The sequence below is a fragment of the Haemaphysalis longicornis genome, unplaced genomic scaffold, assembly GCF_048455015.1.
Source record: "Haemaphysalis longicornis isolate Haplotype H1 unplaced genomic scaffold, Haemaphysalis longicornis Haplotype H1 scaffold_2, whole genome shotgun sequence".
Classification (NCBI taxonomy): domain Eukaryota; kingdom Metazoa; phylum Arthropoda; class Arachnida; order Ixodida; family Ixodidae; genus Haemaphysalis; species Haemaphysalis longicornis.
In genome coordinates, this window is record NW_027526295.1 from 124546004 (window position 1) to 124572852 (window position 26849).

Sequence of the window (26849 nt, forward strand, 5' to 3'; positions counted from 1 at the left end):
GCGCGTGCCAGTCAGCAGGAAGTAATCACGCTGAAAGACGACGAAACGGAAGCAAAGAACAAGACACAAATACGATGTTGCAGTAAGCGATGAAGTCGTTGAGAATTAAACCTTTGCCTTTGAAGTACGTAAGCCGGCAGGAAACTTCTTGGTCGCAAACAAACATATTAAAAAAAATAATAATAAAGGTGGTTGCAATTCCAGTAAGGGTAGACACTGCTAGAGCCTGCTACGGCCGCGTGGTGCGGGTACGCTTTCGAGTTCGGCACTCGCGGAACTACTGACAGTGATATTTCCCGGATTCGCGAAAGTACACTTATTGTTACAACCATATCTGCGATGGTGTCCTCAGCGCCTACATGACTTCAAACTGTGTAGTTCGAAACGTTTGTTCATTGGCCATAATTGTATGACACGTTCGCGATCGGTTGTATTTTACAAACATGCTGAGATAAATTAATCACATGGGGGACAACTGAAGCAAGTTGTAATTTATTCAGTTTGTAAATTCATTGTTATTTACATTTTCAAAACACGTTTTCCAGTCAGTGTGAACTCCACTGCTGTGGTTCTCTCTCGTGGGCTGGAACGTCAACAGGCGCTCGCGCGATAAGGGCAGCGCCGTTGCTGCGCACATTTTACGGATGGTGCAAAGGAATCGGGAGATAAACGTTAGCGGTGGGAATATCATCCACTCTCCCTCCGGGCCTGGCGTGCGTGACCACTGCGTCCTCTATGGAGAGGGGGGCTGATAACCGGTTTCTGAAGCACGACCTGCAGTAGACGGACGAAGAGACTCGCCCTACCGGCCGAGGTGCCTAGGTGACTAAGGCGTTGTGCTGCTGAGCACAAGAACGCGAGTTCGATCTCGGCCGCGTTTGCTACTTTTCTGATGGAGGCGAAAGGCGAAAACGCCGTGTGTCTAGATTTCCGAGTACGTTAAAGATCACCAGGGGGTCGAAATTAATCCGGAACCCTCTACTACGGCGTGCCTCCTCGTCCAAGTGAGGCTTTGACGCAGTAAACCCCACAGTTACAAAAGACTTGATCTACAGCAGCTTCGCCGTTAAAAATCAGAGGATACGTAAACACTTCTTATCAGTTGTGAATGCAACAGCGTTAACGTATAACTGAGCGCCGCTGGGTGCCCCTTAGAGATTTGCGCTACACGTTATTGTGGATGTCGCGCCACTGTGCAGCTCAGTGGGGCGCGTATTTCATATAAGGTCGAACACCGCACTCACAGGCATGCATTTGGAATGGCTGTGCACAGCCACACGGGAAACTTTATCGTTTGCCCATGGCTCTGCATTTTCTAACAGCACGGTCCTTAACTTCTGAATATCTTCTTCTGCAAAACGCGCCCATCAGTTTTTCTGGCCCGGCCTGCAACGCTGGACGCCCGCTTTATCACAACGGGTCACTCATTGCTCTCGCATATTCAGTTCATGGTTGAAGCACCTCGCACGTTCGATACAACTGCCATGCGCCGAGGCTTAGTTTCGTACAAAGGACCAGCGCATGCGTGTCGTTAGCGGGGTTGTCCCTTTCTCTTATGATGCCTCCCGAAGCTCGCCTAAACTTGGGCTGTAATCAACACAAGGTACACTGTCGTTCAGCATTTTCTCCAACGTTGTCAACTGTGTTCATGTCAGTGGACGTGGGCGTCCACTCAAGACCCCACACAGTCCGTTCTTCCTGCAATGCTTTTATTAGCCAAGCAGTTGGTGCTGTGCATCTCCCGGACGCAAAGAAACAGAACCGTTCAAAGCGGCCATGACGACAATATGAAATTTTGTTTCGTTAGAAAGGCTGCCGCGTTAGAATAGCACTGATAATAATTGTAACGCACACTTCACCCAAGCTATAGAGTGAGAAAGAATGAATGCGGCTCACTAGCTACTTTTCCGGACTGCACTTACGACGCATTATGGGCAGCTCGTTGTGATTGCGTAAGGATGAGAAAACCAACGCAAAGAAATATTACTTACAAGCTTGCATAACGAGCTCTTTGCGTTTAATTTTAGTGTACATTAACCCATAGCAGTAATAGTGTTCGGCTAAGCAATGAAATTTACGAACGAACATGTAGGCTTAGAAGAAGCAGTGCGCACGGCGCGCACTATGGCTGACGTACCTGCACAGCCCTCGGCCGCGGTAGGGTGGTCTGATGCGGCAAATAATCAACTAATACCAACCTCAAAATAAACCAAGGATAATAAAACAAGATTAAAAAAACAAGAAACAAAAAATACAAACACTACAATTTTGACAAAAGCAATATGAGAAAATCAAAAATATGCATCGTATACATCTGCCCCGAGAACCAAAGACTAAAAGAAAACTCTCAAAAGAACGCGCAAACTACGAATAAAAAATAGGAAAAATGAGCTAAGCGTGCAATGCCCTGCATTTCCATAAAAATGCATATTTCGGGGAAATAACACCTTTGGAAATTACAATTGCGTAAATAGCGATAACTGGTCAAACAGAACTTTTAAAAGCGAAATAAAATAGGAAAAATAGAAAAAAAAACAAAAATTTCACAAGAATGATGTAACAAAATAAAAAATATGCACCTTATACATCTCCCCCCAAAACCTAAGACTACATAATGAAGTCTGCAAAGGAACGTTCGAAATAACAATAAAAAAAGCATAAACGTACCAGGTGTGCAGTAGGCCTTGCATCGTAGAAAAAAGAAACATAATTAACGATGTACGGGCACTTCATCACAACAATGGTAGAAAATCACATCATTGGCGAAAGGAAACCAAAGAAAAGTTAAAATAGTAAAGTAATCCAACGCCTTTCGGTGCTCATAGACGTAGTTGGCTGTAAAGAAATCTATCTCTAGACAGGCGGCATAAGAATACTACTTATTAGTAGGCATGAAGTTCAGTACAGCTTGATGTCGGGCTAGTTGGTGTAACATGCTTTTGAAGGCAAGTTGCGCTTGCTGTGAACACTGAGACGGGCACGGGAAAAAAACGTAGACTCTCACAAGAAGACGGCGCATGTGAAAGACTACGTTTTTTTCCCGTGCCCCTCTTTCTGCTCACAGCAAGCGCAACTTACCTTCGAAAGCATTAGTAGAAATTTTTTTCAATTTCTGCAGATTTGTATTAGTATTATTCTTCATGAAAGGTTGTTCTTGCTAAGCAATAACGTGACAACAGGCGGACATCTCACGCACTCTCTTGTTTTCTCCTTGCACCGTCACGTGGGCGCAGTAATGCCACTGGCCTTCTTCGACCTGTCGGTGCCAACGTCGCCGAGCGAGAGGTGGGTGAGCAAATGACGGCAAGCCGGTCAGGCTCAAGCGTCATCAAAAATATATGTTCGCAAAACTTTTTAGAACGCCTGTTATGCAGCGCTTGCTTTGTTTTTAATCAGTACCTTCTTGTGTTGTGCTCGGTGTGGAAAGCGGACTGGACGAGGCGCAAACTTGCAACTTTTTTGTTTCGTACAAGAAGCGCGAACCATATTTTGGGGGGCGTAGATTTCGCGCGTGCGACAAGAGGGGACACATAAAATTTGGCGCCCTTCGAAGACCGCCTCATAGTCTCTACAATGGCAGAAAGAGGGCGCCAGGAGTCCGCTAGAAGTAGGAGTTCCTGTATAAACATCCCCCTCGCGAGGGGCACGATCAAATGGCATTTCCGGGGGCGCACGACGTTAAGTAGTTTGCGTTACGTTAATGTAGTTGCACTTGTGGCAACTGCTGACGAGAGAGCGCTCGTCAGCAGTAATTTGAATGAGTCAACGATATAAGGCGCGTTCATAGCGTCCCGTTTTGTGTCGGCTTTGGGGCGCAGTCGGTAGAGCGCCATGCACATTGCGTTCCGCCCGCAGGGTCGAGGGATCGAAACCTGGCGCCGGATAGTATTTTCTTTTATATAGTGTAGGGGGAGGGGTGCGGACAAGGACGGTGCGGACTACGACGGGACAACGCGGGTGACATCGTGAGTTACTGAAATGCTCTGCATTTAAAACGTGTGCATGAAATACGTACGCTTATAAATCAGATGCAGATGAACTGAGGGTTATGGCATGTGAGGATGATGGCGCGTCAGACTGTATATTCTTGCAAATCATGGGAGTCCCCTTTAAATGGAGGGCAATTCGTCTTTTCTGAGCGGGATTGACGGTGCCCTGACGCACAGTTGAAATAACAAAAAGGGACCAATAGGCCGATAATACCGCTGCTGAAGCAAGCAGCAAGTGTTGCTGTGAGACGTTCAGAGAAAAAAAGAAAAACTGTGGTTGATTCCTCTGTCATAGGAAACGGTAAAACACGAAAGGGAAATGTGCAGCGAAATCTGCAGCTGAGCTTGATTTGCGGGTCGGCGGCTGTCTTGTGGGTGTGTTTGGCGCAGCGACGTCCTTTCTAGCGGGTTGCATCTGCAGAGGGTGTACTGGCGTCATTTCCGTGACGGGTATGACGTCAGTGAAATCTTAGGGTATCGCGGCATAAAACACTTTCGTGTTGAAATATAAAACCCGAAAACGAACAACCCTAAGTATAATACTCCTTAGCACTAAAGATATCTTCCCCGCAAGGATACCCTGTGTGCCAGGGTGCACCCTTTACAAGCCGCTTGCTTCATTGTACTGGAGTAACTTCCGTGACGGATATGACGCATCGATATCTTCGCGTATCCGGGAAGCTTTTAGCACTTTCGTGCTAAAAAGCTTTGTTGTGACGGTGTGCGAGGGGCGTACGAGTAGCGCGCCACGTTGCGGGCTCCTGAAGTCGGAGCGAAGCGCGTGCGGCTGGCGATGCCTCAAGTGGGCGAGGCAGTGGTATGAGTTGCTCACGCACTCCAAAATTTCACATGAGAGACTTCCCACAACCCTTCATTACAAATTGTATACCTTGAATTAAACTGTCACCGGCTGAGCCCAAAGACGCGAATTCGATTCCGGTTGCACTTCTGGTGAAGCCGAAAAACGAAAATAGGCCCGCGTTTGGTGATTTTGGCACAGGACAAAGATCCCTAATGGCTGAAATTCTGCTATAGCTCTAGAAGTGCACCGGATCAAAGCCGAAATGTAACTTCGGTGCGTAAAATCCCCCAAAATCTGTAAATATCCGGTGATTTTCCAAAACAGCATCGTTTAATGCTTGTCAGGCCACAAAAGCGGTGCACATTCGTCGCTTCGGGGATGTCGTTGAATGTAACAATGCTGTCACGTGCAGCGTGCGAGAGCATTGAATACGCTGGCCGCTCGGTGATTATAAGCGCGAATCATGCACTGTCTGCTCTCGCTTTTTCGCCCATCCTTTTCGCGTGACAGGAAATATCACAGCATGTTACCCGTTGCGTTGAGCGCTTGCCGGGAACCGTTGCCCGCATTAGCAGCACACGAATACCGTTTTCTGCTTGTGCACAGGTGAATATGCTCATTATTAGCCGCCGCAAAAAGAGTGGGCCTCCTGAAGAGCTGCGACATCTGGCACCGCACAGCTGGCACCCCGGAATGTTGAAATACACCGCTCTTAGTTGTCATCGTTTTCACAGCGCCCTACTCATGTCAGCGAGAATTCGTTTGTGTTCCTCATTACGGCTCCTTCTCTCATTCAGATTCATTCGATCTTTATGCAAATATTTCGCAGGATGTTTCATATCCCGAGGATTGGCCCGCGTCTCATCAGCTGCCTCTTTAGGGCTACATTCGCAAGTGAGTTTCCAGAATAGGTTGTGATGTTTCGCTGAGCTGTGTGAATGCTAGACATCGTTCGCTGTGTGAATGCTAGACATCGCTAGACAATACGTGGTAATGGCCTGACGGAAAAGCCATGGAATGCTTGTTTGGACAAAACATGCGTCAAGCACAAAGAGCAAAGTGACGGTCACTGTCCACGCCTATGAACAGCGTTTCAGTTTACTTTTGCAAATTGCCGGTTGATTTTTAGCGCGAAGGAAAATGTTTTATTTAAATTAGGACGTATGTGCTTGGTACAGTAATATTTTTACTACTTGAGAAGTGGAAGGGTCGATTGGCCCTCTCCAACCCGGATAACCAACATCTGGCAGACCGGGCGAAACAGTCCGCCAACACCAGGGATTCCGGGACAAAGAGGTCCCCACCTGGCGGGCGACGAAACAGCGTCTACTGCTCTAATAAACATTTCTCTGCCGGTGTAGAAAATGCGCGCATTGTTTATTCAAATGTGTAGATTAAGGGCAATGGTAGAAACTTGAGTGCCAAGCTCCGCGTCCGTTTTTCTCGTGTAGGTGAGAAACAGTGTGCCTAGCTGGAAAGCTTTAGCATTTATATTAACGGGGCATGCGGGATATTTCAGATTCCAGTAACGTTCCGACCATTCACTAACTTTCATACTTCAATGCCGCAGGTCAGCCTTAAGAAAAGTTGGTACATGTGACAGTGCACCGTACTGAAATGTTTTTTCCTGGAACAGGGGCTTGGATACTTTCTCCTGAACATGCTCGTTAGCGTTCGCCCTATATCTGCATTACCTGACATCAGCATAAATAGCCCGCAGAACAGTTAATGCGAATTCGAATCTTTCGCTGTGCAACTAGTCCGCGCGAGCTCTCTCATGGCCTCCTCGTGCAGATTTTAAAACATCGTTCGTATGTTTCATGGGTGGTGTCAAATCTGTCCTGTTGCAGCGTAATGTGTTTGGTGAATGTTGCGACATAATCCCCATTCCGGCCCGCGACATCCCGGCGCCATGATGCTTGGCAGAAGGACAGGCATGAGACGAACAATGGAAGATGCGAACATTGTATTTAAAAGATGTACAAGGCATGCATGGGAGATCCCGCAGGGGCGCGACAACACGCAGCTTCTTAACGTCTGAGAGAGACCAGAGAGATACAAAAACTACATGCCCAGAAGTAGAGAGCTTGGGTGTGCCCCTGCCGAGTGAGTCAGCCGGAAGATATTGGTTTTTGGGTGCTTCTTCGTAAATGGGGGCCGCAGAGCTACGCTCCACTGCCTACTTTTCGTCGTCATCTTGTAACAATAATGAATGTTATTTCCTTTTGTGTTCGATGCTAACTTGAAATGGGTAACGGTAATGCAAAACATCTACTCATGCCACCATTAACGCGGTACGCTTTGATTTCAGCAAATTTTTTCAGGCCCGACGAATATTTCTGGACCGAGTACTCATCCTCGAACTTTGAGTCAACAGCCAAATGCTTGGAGGGGCAATACAAGAAGCAGCGCAAGGTACAGTTTCCGCGTGTTTTGGATTCTTTATATATATATATATATATATATATATATATATATATATATTTATAGGCTGATAGTATGTTTTAAAGTGTCGATTTTTACCTCGAACCGCAAATGGTTGTTTCGCGACCGCTGGTGTCAAGGAAAAGCTCCCGAGCATAAAAAAAGGTAACTGGCACTGCCAGGAATGGAACCTCGAACGAATTGAGAAACGGAGCGAGAGCTCGTTGTTACCCGCCGCGGTGGCTCAGTGGCTAAGACGTTGGGCTGCTGAGCACGAGCATGAGTATATTTATGAATATTGAGGACTATGTTAATTAGTTAAAACAATAATAGGAAGGCATTATCAGTGGCTTTCAATATGCTTGACGTTATTCTAATCAACCGCTTTTCTACCGCTCGATTGTGCCACTATCGTGCAGTGAGTTACCAAATGTTTAGGTCGTTTTCAAGAGACGAAAACGTTAGAGGCTTACACCGATTACACTGTGAATGCGTCCGCGGCATAGAGCGTATAAGGTTTTATTCATACCTCACGCGAGTCTTCCCTTTGGTGATGCTTGAGGGCCCCCTTCATGAGTATAGAGCAGTGCACCTTGCGGATCGCTGCATGCTTGCCCATGACAAACGAATATCTCTTCTCACCCAGGGGATGTCAATGTTTGCTGCCATAGAAGAAAACGCTGGATTGCAGGTCGCCCTCCAGGCAAGTAGTATGAAAACTTTTCACGAGCTATTTTAGAGCGCAGCTCTTAAACCCCCGCTGCTGTGGTTTCGCGCATCCCTCGCCGTCGGCCTCCGTGTAACCGAGAGAACGAAGTGGACACCGTGAATAGAGCGAGCAGAGAAGCGGCGGAGGAGAGAATGGCGAAAGTGCGAGGGGTAGGGCCGTATGCCGAGTGTGCCTTGCGAGACGTGCTCCCCGGTGGCGACGCGCTACGATATAAGGCCAGAGTAGCGGGCACCGTTATGTGTTCGTTGATGAGGCGATCGCTTCACGAGTCGCAGCAGCTACGCACCGTCGCCGAGCAGACTGCAGTTCCTGCTTTGCTCAGATTTCGCACCAGAGAGCATATTGATCGTCAGCTATTTTTTTTACCTTCCGCGGTAGCTCAGTGGCTAAGGCGTTGTGCTGCTGTGCACGAGGACGCGGGTCCGATTCCCGGCCGCAGCGGCCACTTTTTGATGGAGGCGAAAAGCAAAAACGTCCGTGTGTACGAGATTTCGGTGCACGTTAAAGATTCCCAGGTGGTCAAAATTAATCCGGAGCCCTCCACTACGGCGCGCCTCATCGCCTGCGTTGCGTCGGCGCGTTCAACCCAACAATCAATCAGTCAGCTAGCTATTTTTGTGTACTAGTTCTAAGCCACACCGTCCAAATGAAGTAAAAGTCGCACATTATAAAATGTATAACCCTGACGGGCGCTGCTGGTGAGCGCATTGCCGACAGCATTATTAGTCAGTAACCAAATGAGCCATGTATAGGTTTGCTGCTCGTAAGCTTACGATTAAAACGTAAGTCAGATCGCCCCGTTCATATGGGCGACTGTATCGGTGGTTTTTTTTCGGGTAGGCATTTTCTAGTAACCATTTCTTAAGTAATCCCATAGCCTAGTGTCTGGGCGATTAGTCTCGTGCATGAAGCTGACAGTTCATGCACATAATTCATGCACTTCATCCACACCAGCACAACAGCAACGTGGACGCCTTCAGTTGGGGTATTTTCGCATTATTCAGGGGTTGCCACTCTTGAAAACGGAAGCCCCATACCGGTGTCACAAAGTGCCACATCAGCTAAGAGTTCCCCCATTTTGAATAGTTAAGGTATACAGAGTTTGCAACCGTCTCGAAGGAACAACGTCATCTGTATATTTATTTGCACAATATAGCACCGCCACAATCACCTGACATAGTTAAATTATGGCAGTGCTTAATGGTCGTTGACGCCACGATGGCCTAGACATTTCTTATTTCGCTTCAAGGGCAGCAGGCTTAGTGGGTACAAAGACTAATGCACCGCGGTCATGGTAACATGGCGAGCACCGTTCCTAGTACTTGCACGGTAGCCTAGTGACTACAGCGATTTCATGCGGGCGGTATTTCTTATCGCAAAAGAGAGGTCTAGGTAGTCTACTATACTAGAGTACTCCTACAGGAGGTGCAAATCTACTAAAGGGCTCCCAATATTAGAGGTGTAGCTGCACTGCGTATCAAAGTTGGCGTCACTGAAATTGATTCGTGATACCGTAAAAATCACAAGACGGGCTAGAATAAAGGTGAAGGAACTGGGATGTGTGCGACTTCTGAAAACCATAGCGGAGTTGCCTTCGGGATCGCTCTTCGGATGTCGGAAAGCAATCCGCAGTGCATTACCTTATTGTACTGTACGAGATAGATGCTAAGCAAGTCTCTAGCGTTTATTAAGAAGCGAAACTAATTCTCCCTGAAGGTGATGCCGGTCACGTCAGAGAAGTTGGACCTGAAGTTCTACAACCTCGTCTCACTGAGGGGTCCGCAGGCGTAAATGCACGGCGTGAAGGGACAATGAGCGGCGCGTTGCTTAATTAAGGAACAGATAACAGATTTTTTGAAGTGCATGTCCCCCGGTTCACATGAAAGCCAGCGTTTTATTAAGTGGCGTAACCACAAGGACTTTCTAACAAATCTGATTAAAATATTTTTAGTTTGGCACTAAACTGTCCGAAGACTGGAAGGTAGCGCCGAGTAGTGTATACAGTACACTATACGTACACGTACACGTACAGTAGTGTAACAACTGTACGTATACAAAAACTCCGTCGGCTTCAGTGCGTGAATAAAAAGCGCACAAGGGAATAGAAAAAACCGCATGTTATTATTTTTTGGCTGGGGACATTTTAAGTTCCTCTTTTCCCCTCACGTACCGTTAAAAGTATGTTGCCACACGTTTCACTCCCATGGTTGCCAACACTCGTTTCGGCAGATCTCAAAATTCCGCTTTCAAGCGGTATAGCGCTCTATCAGAGAAACCGTTTCAGTTCAAGGTGTTTCAAATGATGCCCTTTCCTTTGAGATAAATACCGTATACTCCAAAAAAGTCGGTTGTCTGTCCCTTTAACGTTTATGGGTGGATACTGGGCGCACAGATAAAGTTTTGTCAGCTTGTGGAAGGCTGCAAAACTAAGAAGTGAGTATGCGGTGTCGTGCAGTGCTTTACGTCCCTGCACTAAGTCCTACCGTTTGTTATCTGGTGCCAGCACTCATTTGACGAGGCTGGTCAAAAATGCTTGACTGATTACGAGTCCGTAGAGGGGCGCAAACAACTAACAATCGCACTTGTGCAGAGGCGGGAAGTTGAAAGGAAAAAAACGCGCCAACATGTCTTTGACCCACATTAGCCCGCTCTGGTGTCGATAACATAGCAGGTACTTTTGCGCTCCGCATTTGACACATTCAATTACTTCTTTAACGCGATCACCCACAATATGATCGACAAATCTCTAATAAAATGCCATACTTCGAGGTTGTCTGCGTCACCACAGACCCAGTATTTTTATTCTACCTTTCCTCTTTTAAAAACCCGCAACATTCTATTATTTTAACATCAGGCTAAGTTCCTACAGTAGTTGTTAGGGCGAAAGCCTCAGGTGCCCCATTCTTTGAAAAAGCGCGATTACTGTTGTCCGGACAAGAAAATGACCGCCGATGTAAAAGTAAGCAAATGAAAAAAAACCGGGCCATCTACTCTAACTTGAAAGCTGGGGAGGGACGAAGAATGCAGTGTATAGGTGTATGATACGGTTTCGATGATGCGGTTTTGATGTATGATGCGCTTTTGAAGTTATGATGAAGTGTATAATGCGGTTTCGGTCTTGAGTGCTCGGCGTCTTTGGTTTTTGCGCATCGGCGTTTTTGCCCACGGAGATTAAACCGTTGGGGGTAGACGTATACAGCTTTGCTGTAAAAGCATCGCGTGTTTGAAGCACGAAGCGTTCTAGCCCGAGGCGTTGGAAAACGAGTGTTCCCGTGTGAGCTTTTAGCATGCGTTACGCTCTAGCGCGAGGCATTGGAGAAGGAGTGTTCCGGTATTTTAGTTTGGTGGCTACATCAGACGCCGACAGCCCGAGCCCCTAAGGTGCTTCGCCCCTAAAACACATACGTGATCCACTGGTATTTGAACCCAGGCGTTTCTAGCAGGCTGATGCTCTACCGACTGTGAAATTGTAGCACGTTGGCAGCGGCGGAACAAAACTTGCTATCGTTGTTGTTGTTCCTTTGCTGGTATTTGAACCCAGGCGTCCAGCCTGATGCCCTACCGACTGTGCTGTCGCAGCACGTTGGGAGCGCTGGAACAAAATTTGCTATCGTTGTAGTGTTTCCTTTGCTGGTATTCGAACCCAGGCGTCCCTACAGCCTGATGCTCTACCGACTGTGATATTATTGTAGCACGTTGGTAGCGGTGGAACAAAACTTGCTATCGTTGTTGTTGTTCCTTTGCTGGTATTTGAACCCAGGCGTCCAGCCTGATGCCCTACCGACTGTGCTGTCGCAGCACGTTGGGAGCGCTGGAACAAAATTTGCTATCGTTGTAGTGTTTCCTTTGCTGGTATTCGAACCCAGGCGTCCCTACAGCCTGATGCTCTACCGACTGTGATATTATTGTAGCACGTTGGCAGCGGCGGAACAAAACTTGCTATCGTTGTTGTTGCTTTGCTGGTATTTGAACCCAGGCGTCCAGCCTGATGCCCTACCGACTGTGCTGTCGCAGCACGTTGGGAGCGCTGGAACAAAATTTGCTATCGTTGTAGTGTTTCCTTTGCTGGTATTCGAACCCAGGCGTCCCTACAGCCTGATGCTCTACCGACTGTGATATTATTGTAGCACGTTGGTAGCGGAGGAACAAAACTTGCTATCGTTGTTGTTGTTCCTTTGCTGGTATTTGAACCCAGGCGTCCAGCCTGATGCCCTACCGACTGTGCTGTCGCAGCACGTTGGGAGCGCTGGAACAAAATTTGCTATCGTTGTAGTGTTTCCTTTGCTGGTATTCGAACCCAGGCGTCCCTACAGCCTGATGCTCTACCGACTGTGATATTATTGTAGCACGTTGGTAGCGGTGGAACAAAACTTGATATTGTTGTTGTTGTTCCTTTGCTGGTATTTGAACCCAGGCGTCCAGCCTGATGCCCTACCGACTGTGCTGTCGCAGCACGTTGGGAGCGCTGGAACAAAATTTGCTATCGTTGTAGTGTTTCCTTTGCTGGTATTCGAACCCAGGCGTCCCTACAGCCTGATGCTCTACCGACTGTGATATTATTGTAGCACGTTGGTAGCGGTGGAACAAAACTTGCTATCGTTGTTGTTGTTCCTTTGCTGGTATTTGAACCCAGGCGTCCAGCCTGATGCCCTACCGACTGTGCTGTCGCAGCACGTTGGGAGCGCTGGAACAAAATTTGCTATCGTTGTAGTGTTTCCTTTGCTGGTATTCGAACCCAGGCGTCCCTAAAGCCTGATGCTCTACCGACTGTGATATTATTGTAGCACGTTGGCAGCGGCGGAACAAAACTTGCTATCGTTGTTGTTGTTCCTTTGCTGGTATTTGAACCCAGGCGTCCAGCCTGATGCCCTACCGACTGTGCTGTCGCAGCACGTTGGGAGCGCTGGAACAAAATTTGCTATCGTTGTAGTGTTTCCTTTGCTGCTATTGGAACCCAGGCGTCCCTACAGCCTGATGCTCTACCGACTGTGATATTATTGTAGCACGTTGGTAGCGGTGGAACAAAACTTGATATTGTTGTTGTTGTTCCTTTGCTGGTATTTGAACCCAGGCGTCCAGCCTGATGCCCTACCGACTGTGCTGTCGCAGCACGTTGGGAGCGCTGGAACAAAATTTGCTATCGTTGTAGTGTTTCCTTTGCTGGTATTCGAACCCAGGCGTCCCTACAGCCTGATGCTCTACCGACTGTGATATTATTGTAGCACGTTGGTAGCGGTGGAACAAAACTTGCTATCGTTGTTGTTGTTCCTTTGCTGGTATTTGAACCCAGGCGTCCAGCCTGATGCCCTACCGACTGTGCTGTCGCAGCACGTTGGGAGCGCTGGAACAAAATTTGCTATCGTTGTAGTGTTTCCTTTGCTGGTATTCGAACCCAGGCGTCCCTACAGCCTGATGCTCTACCGACTGTGATATTATTGTAGCACGTTGGTAGCGGTGGAACAAAACTTGATATTGTTGTTGTTGTTCCTTTGCTGGTATTTGAACCCAGGCGTCCAGCCTGATGCCCTACCGACTGTGCTGTCGCAGCACGTTGGGAGCGCTGGAACAAAATTTGCTATCGTTGTAGTGTTTCCTTTGCTGGTATTCGAACCCAGGCGTCCCTACAGCCTGATGCTCTACCGACTGTGATATTATTGTAGCACGTTGGTAGCGGTGGAACAAAACTTGCTATCGTTGTTGTTGTTCCTTTGCTGGTATTTGAACCCAGGCGTCCAGCCTGATGCCCTACCGACTGTGCTGTCGCAGCACGTTGGGAGCGCTGGAACAAAATTTGCTATCGTTGTAGTGTTTCCTTTGCTGGTATTCGAACCCAGGCGTCCCTACAGCCTGATGCTCTACCGACTGTGATATTATTGTAGCACGTTGGCAGCGGCGGAACAAAACTTGCTATCGTTGTTGTTGTTCTTTGCTGGTATTTGAACCCAGGCGTCCAGCCTGATGCCCTACCGACTGTGCTGTCGCAGCACGTTGGGAGCGCTGGAACAAAATTTGCTATCGTTGTAGTGTTTCCTTTGCTGGTATTCGAACCCAGGCGTCCCTACAGCCTGATGCTCTACCGACTGTGATATTATTGTAGCACGTTGGTAGCGGTGGAACAAAACTTGATATTGTTGTTGTTGTTCCTTTGCTGGTATTTGAACCCAGGCGTCCAGCCTGATGCCCTACCGACTGTGCTGTCGCAGCACGTTGGGAGCGCTGGAACAAAATTTGCTATCGTTGTAGTGTTTCCTTTGCTGGTATTCGAACCCAGGCGTCCCTACAGCCTGATGCTCTACCGACTGTGATATTATTGTAGCACGTTGGTAGCGGTGGAACAAAACTTGATATTGTTGTTGTTGTTCCTTTGCTGGTATTTGAACCCAGGCGTCCAGCCTGATGCCCTACCGACTGTGCTGTCGCAGCACGTTGGGAGCGCTGGAACAAAATTTGCTATCGTTGTAGTGTTTCCTTTGCTGGTGTTCGAACCCAGGCGTCCCTACAGCCTGATGCTCTACCGACTGTGATATTATTGTAGCACGTTGGTAGCGGTGGAACAAAACTTGATATTGTTGTTGTTGTTCCTTTGCTGGTATTTGAACCCAGGCGTCCAGCCTGATGCCCTACCGACTGTGCTGTCGCAGCACGTTGGGAGCGCTGGAACAAAATTTGCTATCGTTGTAGTGTTTCCTTTGCTGGTGTTCGAACCCAGGCGTCCCTACAGCCTGATGCTCTACCGACTGTGATATTATTGTAGCACGTTGGTAGCGGTGGAACAAAACTTGATATTGTTGTTGTTGTTCCTTTGCTGGTATTTGAACCCAGGCGTCCAGCCTGATGCCCTACCGACTGTGCTGTCGCAGCACGTTGGGAGCGCTGGAACAAAATTTGCTATCGTTGTAGTGTTTCCTTTGCTGGTATTCGAACCCAGGCGTCCCTACAGCCTGATGCTCTACCGACTGTGATATTATTGTAGCACGTTGGTAGCGGTGGAACAAAACTTGATATTGTTGTTGTTGTTCCTTTGCTGGTATTTGAACCCAGGCGTCCAGCCTGATGCCCTACCGACTGTGCTGTCGCAGCACGTTGGGAGCGCTGGAACAAAATTTGCTATCGTTGTAGTGTTTCCTTTGCTGGTATTCGAACCCAGGCGTCCCTACAGCCTGATGCTCTACCGACTGTGATATTATTGTAGCACGTTGGTACCGGTGGAACAAAACTTGATATTGTTGTTGTTGTTCCTTTGCTGGTATTTGAACCCAGGCGTTCAGCCTGATGCCCTACCGACTGTGCTGTCGCAGCACGTTGGGAGCGCTGGAACAAAATTTGCTATCGTTGTAGTGTTTCCTTTGCTGGTGTTCGAACCCAGGCGTCCCTACAGCCTGATGCTCTACCGACTGTGATATTATTGTAGCACGTTGGTAGCGGTGGAACAAAACTTGCTATCGTTGTTGTTGTTCCTTTGCTGGTATTTGAACCCAGGCGTCCAGCCTGATGCCCTACCGACTGTGCTGTCGCAGCACGTTGGGAGCGCTGGAACAAAATTTGCTATCGTTGTAGTGTTTCCTTTGCTGGTATTCGAACCCAGGCGTCCCTACAGCCTGATGCTCTACCGACTGTGATATTATTGTAGCACGTTGGTAGCGGTTGAACAAAACTTGATATTGTTGTTGTTGTTCCTTTGCTGGTATTTGAACCCAGGCGTCCAGCCTGATGCCCTACCGACTGTGCTGTCGCAGCACGTTGGGAGCGCTGGAACAAAAGTTGCTATCGTTGTAGTGTTTCCTTTGCTGGTATTCGAACCCAGGCGTCCCTACAGCCTGATGCTCTACCGACTGTGATATTATTGTAGCACGTTGGCAGCGGCGGAACAAAACTTGCTATCGTTGTTGTTGTTCCTTTGCTGGTATTTGAACCCAGGCGTCCAGCCTGATGCCCTACCGACTGTGCTGTCGCAGCACGTTGGGAGCGCTGGAACAAAATTTGCTATCGTTGTAGTGTTTCCTTTGCTGGTATTCGAACCCAGGCGTCCCTACAGCCTGATGCTCTACCGACTGTGATATTATTGTAGCACGTTGGTAGCGGTGGAACAAAACTTGATATTGTTGTTGTTGTTCCTTTGCTGGTATTTGAACCCAGGCGTCCAGCCTGATGCCCTACCGACTGTGCTGTCGCAGCACGTTGGGAGCGCTGGAACAAAATTTGCTATCGTTGTAGTGTTTCCTTTGCTGGTATTCGAACCCAGGCGTCCCTACAGCCTGATGCTCTACCGACTGTGATATTATTGTAGCACGTTGGTAGCGGTGGAACAAAACTTGATATTGTTGTTGTTGTTCCTTTGCTGGTATTTGAACCCAGGCGTCCAGCCTGATGCCCTACCGACTGTGCTGTCGCAGCACGTTGGGAGCGCTGGAACAAAATTTGCTATCGTTGTAGTGTTTCCTTTGCTGGTGTTCGAACCCAGGCGTCCCTATAGCCTGATGCTCCACCGACTGTGATATTATTGTAGCACGTTGGTAGCGGTGGAACAAAACTTGATATTGTTGTTGTTGTTCCTTTGCTGGTATTGGAACCCAGGCGTCCAGCCTGATGCCCTACCGGCTGTGCTGTGGCAGCACGTTGGGAGCGCTGGAACCAAATTTGCTATCGTTGTAGTGTTTCCTTTGCTGGTATTCGAACCCAGGCGTCCCTAGTAACAGCCTGATGCCCTACCGACTGTGATATTGTAGCACGTTGGCAGCGGTGGAACAAAACTTGCTATCGTTTTTGTTGTTCCTTTGCTGGTATTTGAACCCAGGCGTCCAGCCTGATGCCCTACCGACTGTGCTGTGGCAGCACGTTGGCAGCGGTGGAACAAAACTTGATATCGTTTTTGTTGTTCCTTTGCTGGTATTTGAACCCAGGCGTCCAGCCTGATGCCCTACCGACTGTGCTGTGGCAGCACGTTGGCAGCGGTGGAACAAAACTTGATATCGTCGTTGTTGTTCCTTTGCTGATATTTGAACCCAGGCGTCCAGCCTGATGCCCTACCGACTGTGCTGTGGCAGCACGTTGGGACCGCTGGAACAAAATTTGCTATCGTTGTAGTTGTTCCTTTGCTGGTATTCGAACCCAGGCGTCCCTAGTAGCAGCCTGATGCCCTACCGACTGTGCTATCGCAGCACGTTGAGAGAGAGAAAGCATCTTTATTTGTCCTGCAACTTGGACGCTGCCTTACGTCGTGTCGGACTGCCGCTCGTTGTCAGTCACCTACTCGTGCAACGCCTCCGGTGGAGACAGCACTTTCGGGGCGCTGACATTTGAGGGCGTCCTACACCTGCTGGACGGCCATAGGTTGTGTTTCGTAGTCCTTGCTCATAGTCGCACTTGTTAGGTGTGGCGGGAACGTCTCGGCTGTACTAGCTTCACTTGGATATACACTGCAGTCCCACAGGATATGGGCTGCCGTGGCCCTATCCTTCTTGCACAGCAAACACACATCATTCGGGAACACCTCTGGGCAAATGTGTTTGGCTAGCACCGGAGTCATTAGCGCATTAGTCTGTAGCTGTCTAAACATAACTGCTTCCTGCCTCGTCAGATTAGGGTGGGGTGGTGGGAAAGTCCGGCGGTTGGTCCGGTACCATTCTAAAGTGTCCTTGTAAGTGGTGAGCGGCATCGCCTCGTTGGGCTCTTGCGCCGCAAGTTGGGGGCTCGGACTCGCGCCGCGGCTGGTGAGCGCGTGCGCTGCCCGGTCCGCCTCCTCATTGCGGTTTTCGCCCGTGCTCAGCGGGCCAGCGTGCGCCGGGAACCACTTTATAGTCACCGATGTTCTTCTGGGATGTAGGTCCCCGCACACCCTCACAGCACCGGGGGAGACAGAATTGGTGGCATAATGTGTGATCGCTGTTCGTGAGTCACTGATCACAGTGGTGCATTTCGGATTTGTGAGCGCCAGCGCGATCGCTATTTCTTCGGCGTGGTCCGTGTTCTTGGCCTTGACGCTGCCTGCCGTGTACAGTGCTCCAGAGTTGAGCGGGGGAACAAAAGTTGCCGTCGTTGTTGTTGTTCCTTTCCTAGTAGCGCATGTCCACTTGGGGCATTGGCCCGGAATGGGAAGCTTTGAGGGGATAATGTGCCTGCTTGACAAAATTCAAAAAGCTTGGACTTGGAAACGTAAATGTTGAAGAGAAATGCGGATGCGTGACACATGAAGATGATGGTACGTGAGTACAACAGGTGCCCATCAGCCGCGCAGAACCTTGATACCTTGATTCTAGGCAGGTTGTGACATGTACCAGTCTGCTCGCTGACACATGTACGCAGTAAGACAAAGGGATGAAAGCGAAGAGGCAGACGTAAATATGGGTTATCAGAAAAGAAGCTGATCTGAATATATTGTTCGTGCCAAAATACGGAGAAAGGCAAGCGAAGAGAGAGAAAGGAATGCGTTGTAACAGTAAAGACGTTGTTACTAAGATTCGTCAGGCATTTGCCTTCCGAGCAAATGAGCAGGCTTTTTACCGTCAGCAGGCTGCACAGAGGGCAATATTTGCACGTAACACTACATGTACATACGTTTCGGTTGGCTCGGAACGTCATGCACACACTCTTCCTTTTGCACCGAACTGCAGGCTTACCAGAATCGCCTGTTCAGCAAGAAGTACCTGCAACTGGACTACAGACTCGAAGGGCTCAGAAACGTCACGGCGGAACAGCTCTTTTTTGCCTTCTATGCCATGGTGAGTTCATGACAAAATGGTTTACACAGAAGACCACAACAATTGCCGAATGCTGAGCCCCAGCTATTTGGAATAAAGGAGAAATTTACGTGTCCCCGAAAATATAAGAATTTGCAGCCCCGGCGAAGACAAAAGGTTTGAAGGGTTTTATTAATCTTCAGGTAGCGAAACATTCGTGCTTTACCGTGTCAGTTAGCACGAAACGCGTGATATCCCCTTTGAAGATTGAAAATTTTTGATCTTGCAAGGTCCCCCTCTCGAACTTGGTTTGTTGGCAGACTGCGTGAGAACCGTACCTTATGAGTTATTCGGTCTCGGAAGTACGCCCGTAAATAGGCCACAATGTTGATACCGTGACGGCGCCAAACTGTCATAGTAGTCTTAGAAAAAAATCAAATACCCAAGAGCATAACACGTATTTGACTACAAAACAAACAACGTTTTTCCCTGAACAGGTGCACGAACCTTCGAAAAAAGTTTTAGATAAAATCCCGGTAATGCTATTCGCATCTGCTATATCATTCGAATTCGATATTAACGGCACCTGCAAATACAGGTTGTGGACATTCCTCATTATTTTATGTCACGCCAGTCCAGATAGGCGTTCACATGCCTTCTTGGAGCCACACCGGATTACCGCGAAGAACTGGCTGTGACAAGGCTAATGGTTCCGGAACATTGCCATTACCGACGCGTTATTAGGGAAAACATAGGTTTGAGGTACTATGTATATCGCTAGTTTCACTTTTCACGCCCATATTATAAGTGACCGCACTGGCGTGGGTTAACATTGATTAAAGAAAAGTGTGCAGTTGAAAAGTTCACCCCACACAAAACGTTTTCACGTGCCTAGTTCTGAAACCATGAAAAAAGTCAGTGAGCGTATCTTGACCGGTACATTCAAAGGACGTAATTCAGATTTTTTTTACATTCTGTTAAAAGCGGGATACATTCCGGGAATCCTGGAGAAATGCATTAGGTTTCTTTCATGGTGCTTAAACAGGATCTCCAAAAATGCACAGCACTGATCTGAAATTTCATTCGTAAATATCGCATGGTTCAGATGTCCAGCTTTGTTCCTCACGTTAGATGAGGTAACTGTTTCTGGCACATTGCAAGCTGTTCTGGTGGTTTAAACGCGAGCTCGGCAACGCCGTGTAATAGGCTTCCACTCGGGCCCTACTAACTTTTTGCAACACAATTCCGCTCGAGGTTTTCAGTGAAGGGACGAAGATGGCTTACGTTGACACTGACGGAGCGACGAAACAGCTGCTTCTGAGGAAGCAAACGGCATAGCACGCATTTTCTCTGGCGGTCACTCCGGTAAGGGGCGACCGAGCAGGGGAATGGTGTATTTATGGCACGTGCGATAAATACACAATTCCAAGCTTCACATTCTGAAACACCTTGTTCTTGTCTCCACTTTCTTGCAGAAGAGCACAAGCCTATTTCTAATGCGTCAGTGCACAAGTTATGACTTCTAAGTGCTGGGTTTCCCTCAGGAAATCTGCTATTTCCTACCCTCGGTCATTGGGACATATTCGCTCCTCCGCATTGCTTTATATCCTTCCATGGGAAAGTTTTCAGTCGTTTTCTACCCTTTATCTCATACCTCTGTCGCGATTCCGGTCTGCTAGTAGTCTGGTATGGCTATTATCACAGTCCCGCATTACATGCTCAGTTGTTCTCTTGTCTGTCGCCTTCTATATATGAACGCCGAATCTCCCCTTCATCTTCCTCAACTGTGATAGAGTGCCTCCAACGCAATCTCCTTCGCTGATACAGGGTACTCATTTTGTATTCTTGAGCGTTAGAGATGGCCACTGCACCGTCGAATAGCTATGTTATATTTGAAGATGGCTATTAACATCCACAGTTTTATAGTTTAAGTAAGAAGATGAAGTTGATTGCGTAGTATTAGATAAGAGTACATATAATATTGCCTTGGTTGGGTATTTTGGCTTAGGTGATGCAGTCAACATTGCCTGAAAATCTGAGAGTGATTCCCAGATGAACCTGAGCGCACACCACTACTATTTTACCTGATTCGTTCGGCTCGCTTTGCATCTGAACTTGGACCCGATGCGGTGGCCCAGTGGCTATCTCGCCGTGATGCTGAGCATTAGGGCGCGGTATCAATTCCAGATGCGGTGATTGCCCTTCTGATGAAGACGAAAAGAAAAAACGCCCCTGTGTCCAGCTTTCGGTGCAGGTTAAGGAACCCCAGGGGGTCAAAAGTAATCCAGAGCCGTTCACTACGGCTTGCCTCGTAGCCCAGGTCTAGCATCAGCGCGTTAGACCTCGAAATCATTCATTCAATAAGTAAATAAAAATGATTAAATAATTATTTTATTAGCAAACTAATAAACACTTGCCGCTCGTGCAAGAAAGCACATTTACACTAAATTCCTAGTATTCCAGTGCCACAGCCTATTTCCCAGTCTGCCAGCTCTTTATCATTACCGTGAGTTTCTTCGTGTTCATCAGCAACCCTACGACTGTGCGTGCTCAGTGCGTCTCCTCAATCTCTGTGCAGATATCAGCGTGGCTCACAATAAATGCGACGATGTAGTCACGAGTGGCTCAACTATTTCAGACTTATTGTCGTAATCGACCTACTGCAATTGGACCTTCTTAAACCCGCCTCGGGTGTGAAAGCGTTTCGGGTGTAAGGTCTCATTGTTTCGCCTAATACGTAAAAAAACGTATTATTGTTCTTGCTGGAGATTAGGTCTCCGCACATCATTTTATGTGGACTCTAAGATACCAATGCAGGTCTCCCTACTTGTGGGTGTCCTGATGTCACGACTGCTGTGACGGCTCTTTCTTCAATAAATACTTTTGTTCCTTGTGGGCCGTATGTGCCGGGGTTTGTTATACTCCATAGATTTCTCGAATAACTGTTTCACTGCACGCGAGTGGGTTATTGTTCGGTTCCGTAATCCGCGGCTTTTTTCTCGGTATTTGGAAACTCGGGGACATCACTCAACCTTAAGAAAAACGCAGATAACGGGCCTTGGCCTGGTGAGTGCGATGCCCTAATCGTTTTAAAAATATCCATACTTGCCGCGCCACTTCGGGCACAAACAATAAGTGCTTTATAATTATCACTCTGCAGCACCTGATTAGTTTAGTTAAAATGGAACATAAATAGGCATACTTCGCACCCGGGCAAGAGTATAGAAATGGCATTATGTTCGTCTAAAGACACGCGGATATTGCTTTGGCGCGCGTTTGATTTCACGAGGCTTGCAAAGGAAGAAACAAGATCGAATTTTAAATGCAGAGCATTTCTATAACTCACGATGTCACCCGGCGTTGTCGGCGTTGGCGTGCTTCGGCGTCCGCAACAGCCGTTCCAGGTGCGCCCTCTCCTCCACTCCTCCTCTCCCGCATCACGCTACCCTCCTCGCTCTCAACAACAGGTCCGCACCCCTCCCCCTACACTATATAAAAAAATAATACTTACCGGCGCCTGGTTTCGATCCCACGACCCTGCGGGCGGAACGCAAGGTACATGGTGCTCTACCCACTGCGCCACAAAGCCGACACAGAATGGAAGGCTACGAACGCGCCTTATATCCTTGACTCATTCAAACTACGTCAAGAAGCTGCTGGTACAACGCATTCACTACCTGTGGGCGGAACGAGAGGTACACGGTGCTCTTCCCACTGCGCCACAAAACCGACACAGAATGAAAGGCTACGAACGCGCCTTATATCCTTGACTCATTCAAACTACGTCAAGAAGCTGCTGATACAACGCATTCACTACCTGTGGGCGTAACGCGAGGTACATGGTGCTCTTCCCACTGTGCCACAAAACCGACACAGAATGGGAGGCTACGAACGCGCCTTATATCCTTGACTCATTTAAACTACGTCAAGAAGCTGCTGATACAACGCATTCACTACCACCAACTCCCCAAACACTAAACGTTAACGCAATACACCCACCCCCTGTGCGACGCATTTACTCGAGTCCCCCTCGCGGGGAGATGGGCCCTTTTTTATAAAAATATGTACTTTCTGCAGCTAGCTGCATCTGGTTCGACAGGAAACCACAGTCCCAACGTTGATGAATGTGCCATGTAAACGGATAATTTGAACTTCGCCTCTTGTGCTTCGTGCAGCTGAAGCGCCAAGGGACAAAAGCCGCCGTGTGGGGAAGGAAAGAGGCATTTTGTTTACAGGTCTTCTAAATGCGCAACCAGAGAGTTACTCCTGCAGAAGGCTTTTTTTTTTTCCTTTCCGAATATTAGAAAGGTCAGCAGAAGACGCCGGCCGAAATTTCGGATGACGTTACTTCAAGACTTCCGCCCATTTCTCGGCGGCCTGTGTGCACTGCGCACAAAGGCGACAGTGGATTATTTTTAATATCTCATAGCAACACCAACGTTTTATTTTTTAAAAGTGTGTTTCTAGTATGTGAAATGACGTTATTGAATGTTTGGAAGTTTTTTGGTCATAGGATGTGAGCAGAGAATTGATCGCTCCAGCTCCCGCAGTATTTTTCCCTGCATGCTGCACTGATTTACGGTAACGACAACTTTGACGCGCATACATTCCTCTTTTCAGAGCTTGTGCGGTTCCAGCGCCAAGGATGCAAGCAACATTATGGTGACCCCGGAATACAGGTGAACGATTGCCTGACATTTAAAGAAATTATTTATTCTGCTGTTGGTTGCAGTCTGGCGTGTGAAGCAGTTTTATAAACTTTCTAAACAAAGCGACGTAGAAAGTAAGTTTTCACGGAGGGAGTACAGTTACGGAAAACAGCTGTAACTCTTGCTTTATAAAAGCTATGCTGGAACAAATATTATCACAATTAACTGCGAGAATATGGCTCTTCTTTATTACGCCGCTTTGCGCTTACTTTTTCTTATTACGTAGTCAGAGGTGTGTGTTTAAATATTCTGGAATCCCTGTCGGCTATCAATACATAGACTTGTGTACAGGAGGGAAACGGGCAGCTTCTCGTTTGTCTGCTGCATAAAACTCTTATTCTTCCAATTTTCACGAAGTTTTTCAACTAATAAGTATGCGTGTTGAGTTTCGTCCACTCCGTGAACCACGCATAGCTTCGCTGATCGTCCTTCGTCTTCGAGTGGCAGGGCACTGAATTCACTATTGCGTTCGAACTCTTCGCTTAGTAGCCCAACCGCAAAAGTCTAGAGCTTTTTTTCTGCACAATAAGGCATGATTCAAAACGAGACATTTATTCTGTATAATTTTGAAATATAAAGCGTACAAAACAACTAACGAAGTAACAATATCGAAATAAAAAAACAAGTACCAATAGATGAAACAAAACAAAATACAGTACAAAATGAAACAAAAAATCGAACGAATTAACTATTTATAGCCAAGCCTAGCGACCATCATCTGTCGCAGGAAGATAAGGCAAACAAATATTGCAAGTACAAAAAAACAAAATGTAGTAAGAAGATTGCTAAGGTTTACCGAAAATGGCGCCATTGCTCTATAAACTAAGTGCTCAGCCGAGGAAATATCAGTGCTGTGTCTATGTAAGCGCCCTCCTGGGATTACCCCGGAATAAAAATGTGCTCAAATTCAGACAACTGTCTACTAATGCGTGAGCATGGTCTCGCCGCTTGTGTCTACATTGTGAGTTTTCGCATCTAGATTGCTCTGTGACTAGCGACATACGTGAGCCTATTATGATGCGTTATAGTTTTCTTTTCTTCCGTAGCCAGTGATGTGCGCTTGCATTATTGAAGTGATGAAATGCCCGAACTTCACCATGTAGGTATTTTTGGACAGATGCATCACGTGGTACACGGCTAGCGCTTTTTTCCTATTTGTCATCCGTGTTTTTTTCGCGCTTTTTTCTTCTTAAAACCGAAGATTGTGGACGTTGGTGCTTTAAAAGCATAACCACAGTGAGTGATGACAAGTGCGCCAGTAAGCCATGGGGGGCCTCAACAGATAAATAGATAAACTACTTTAAAGTGGGAAGTAGGGCACAACGTATAGGAGTATAGAAACGACACGAGGTTAGTCCGCCTATCTTTTAATATTTTTAAATAGTAATCCTTCGGTTTTTGTGCTGTTTTGTGGGTGAAAAACGAATTTATTTGCGAGCCGCAATAAATATTCTCAGTTGTTTATTCCTTTGCTTATTCCTATGCTCAGTTGCTTATTCTTTCCTCCACTTCTAGTCCTCAGTTCTTTGCGCGGTTTGTATGAGCGCGACACGACGGAACCTAAGAAGGAGGGTACTGTTGCGACCGGGAAGGCCGACCCGAGCCGAGCTCCGTCACCTCCGACATACGTGTGGTAGCGTGCTGTGAAGCGAGCGGCCAGCCGCTGTTGCAGCCGTGAAGAAGTCCAGAAGCCGTAGGCTAACGTAACTGTTTACTTCATAGCGAGAGGTGAGCCGAAGCCAAAGAAGAACGCCCAGACGGGCGAGGCAAAATTACAGGACTCGAGCAGAGTTACAGCAATAATTCACTGCTCAAACAGGAATGAAAATACAGCGCTTAGGCGGGGTTTATTTATACCCAAAGCGCTAATGGTCGAAACAGCGTTCCCTCTAGATTGTGCACGCGCCACGAACGTCACACACACACACAACACTATTTCCAGAGTTCGTGAGCAGTCGGTAGTAGCGGCGCACGCTGAGTCCGAGAGAGTGGAGAGAGGAGGACTGTGCTGCGAACGCGGGGCTTTTGTGTCCTTGGTGCGCGTTGAGACGTTCCTCGGCGGTAACCGTCAAAGTTTGAAACGCGCCGACAGCGAAAAGTCTGACGCGGGCTTGTCGAGACGTGAAAACATGAGTCACCGACAAGGTGGCGCTTGTTTGAAAGGCGCGCGTAGTGGAGGCTTCGCCGCACAGCCGAGGAGTATTGAAACGAAGCCCAGCGGCGGGCTCAGTCGTAACAGTAGGAACAGACAAAACGCCGTGTCTGTACTCTTCCTCTTGTGTTTCGTTGTTTCGCGCTGTTTATCATTTATGTCGTCCTTGTCTTCGTTGCGTCAGGGCGGTGTACAAGATGAATTTTTCATTTCATTACGTTGATGTATTATTCCCGGAATTTTTTTTCATTATGGTGGGACATTTGAAAATGTTTCTCGACCAATTGCGTTTGTTTACGCTTTATAACGATAAAATCTGCTAACTTCGCTGATGCTGTGTTTTAATACAAATGTATGACGTTCCACATGGTTAGCCTTTTATCACGATTTGGGCCCGTTTTCCCAATTTGTGAAATGCCCGTTCACACATCCATGAGTTGTGCGCGCGTCCTTCGTTCCCCGTGTTCCCATTAGAAGCACGCCCGTGATATTTACGCTTGTATTTCTGTTTACCCAGGGTGAACGTGCCCCTGATGAACTCTCCGGATTTCGCCCGTTCATTCAACTGCGACGATGGGAAACCGATGAATCCAAGCAATAAGTGCAAGTTCTGGGATTGAGGATGCGAAGACGGTGTGGCCATAGACACAGCCTTGTTTTTATCATACGGCGGGTAATTGTCTGTAGAATTGAATAATAAGGCATTAGCCGGCATTCGGAAGAATGTTTGTGTTTTTAAGCACCAACCTGCTCTAATCTTGGATGTTTCATGGGAAAAGACAGCGTATTTGTCTATTTGCATTCTACAAAGCATTTTATAACTTTTTAGACTGTAGTGGCTGATTTGCTGTGAAACAATTAATTTAAAATAAACCTCTCCTAGTTTTTGTCATAAAAGCTGTGTACATTTATTTATTGCTTTATTAAAATATAATAAAATGCAATAATTTTTACTTCTCTCCGTTGCGTCATGGTTTAGCAAACGAATACATTTTCGGGCCATCCAGTAAGTCGCTCTGTTGTAAGTTGGCCCGGCTTGTTTTTTCGGCTTGTTGTGCCAGCACGCTTGCGATAGATTTCACGGGTTCAGCAGCGCAAACCTAGATGGTCAGCAGTTTTTCTGTCGTCACCGGCATCGGTGTTGTGCAAAGAATTTCTTAGCGAAGTGAAGTGAAATGTGCAGGCATTCTTTTAAATGATGCACAGAGTGGAGCTCAGCATTCGCTACGAAAATTACTGGGTGCCCTTAAGCGTTCTTGCGGGATTGGAATTTAAAGCACTTTGCGAACTAAGTTGCTGAGTGGGCCGTCAGAATTTGGCAGCCATTGTTACCTTCATTGGCCGATCCCGCTTATTGGGTACATGGA

The 26849-nt window shown here is 47.4% G+C and overlaps 1 protein-coding gene across 1 annotated transcript in view; it reads left to right on the plus strand.

The window, feature by feature from the left end:
• LOC144167365 (neprilysin-2-like) overlaps window positions 1-26365 on the plus strand; it is a 70737-nt gene extending 44372 nt beyond the window's left edge. The window contains exons 15-21 of the mRNA XM_077696650.1: window positions 3234-3285; window positions 5621-5685; window positions 7103-7206; window positions 7862-7918; window positions 18556-18663; window positions 23242-23300; window positions 26000-26365. Coding sequence (XP_077552776.1) covers window positions 3234-3285; window positions 5621-5685; window positions 7103-7206; window positions 7862-7918; window positions 18556-18663; window positions 23242-23300; window positions 26000-26102 — 548 coding nt within the window. The 3' untranslated portion in view covers window positions 26103-26365. The remainder of the gene's footprint in view (window positions 1-3233; window positions 3286-5620; window positions 5686-7102; window positions 7207-7861; window positions 7919-18555; window positions 18664-23241; window positions 23301-25999) is intronic.
• Window positions 26366-26849: the final 484 nt, after the last annotated feature.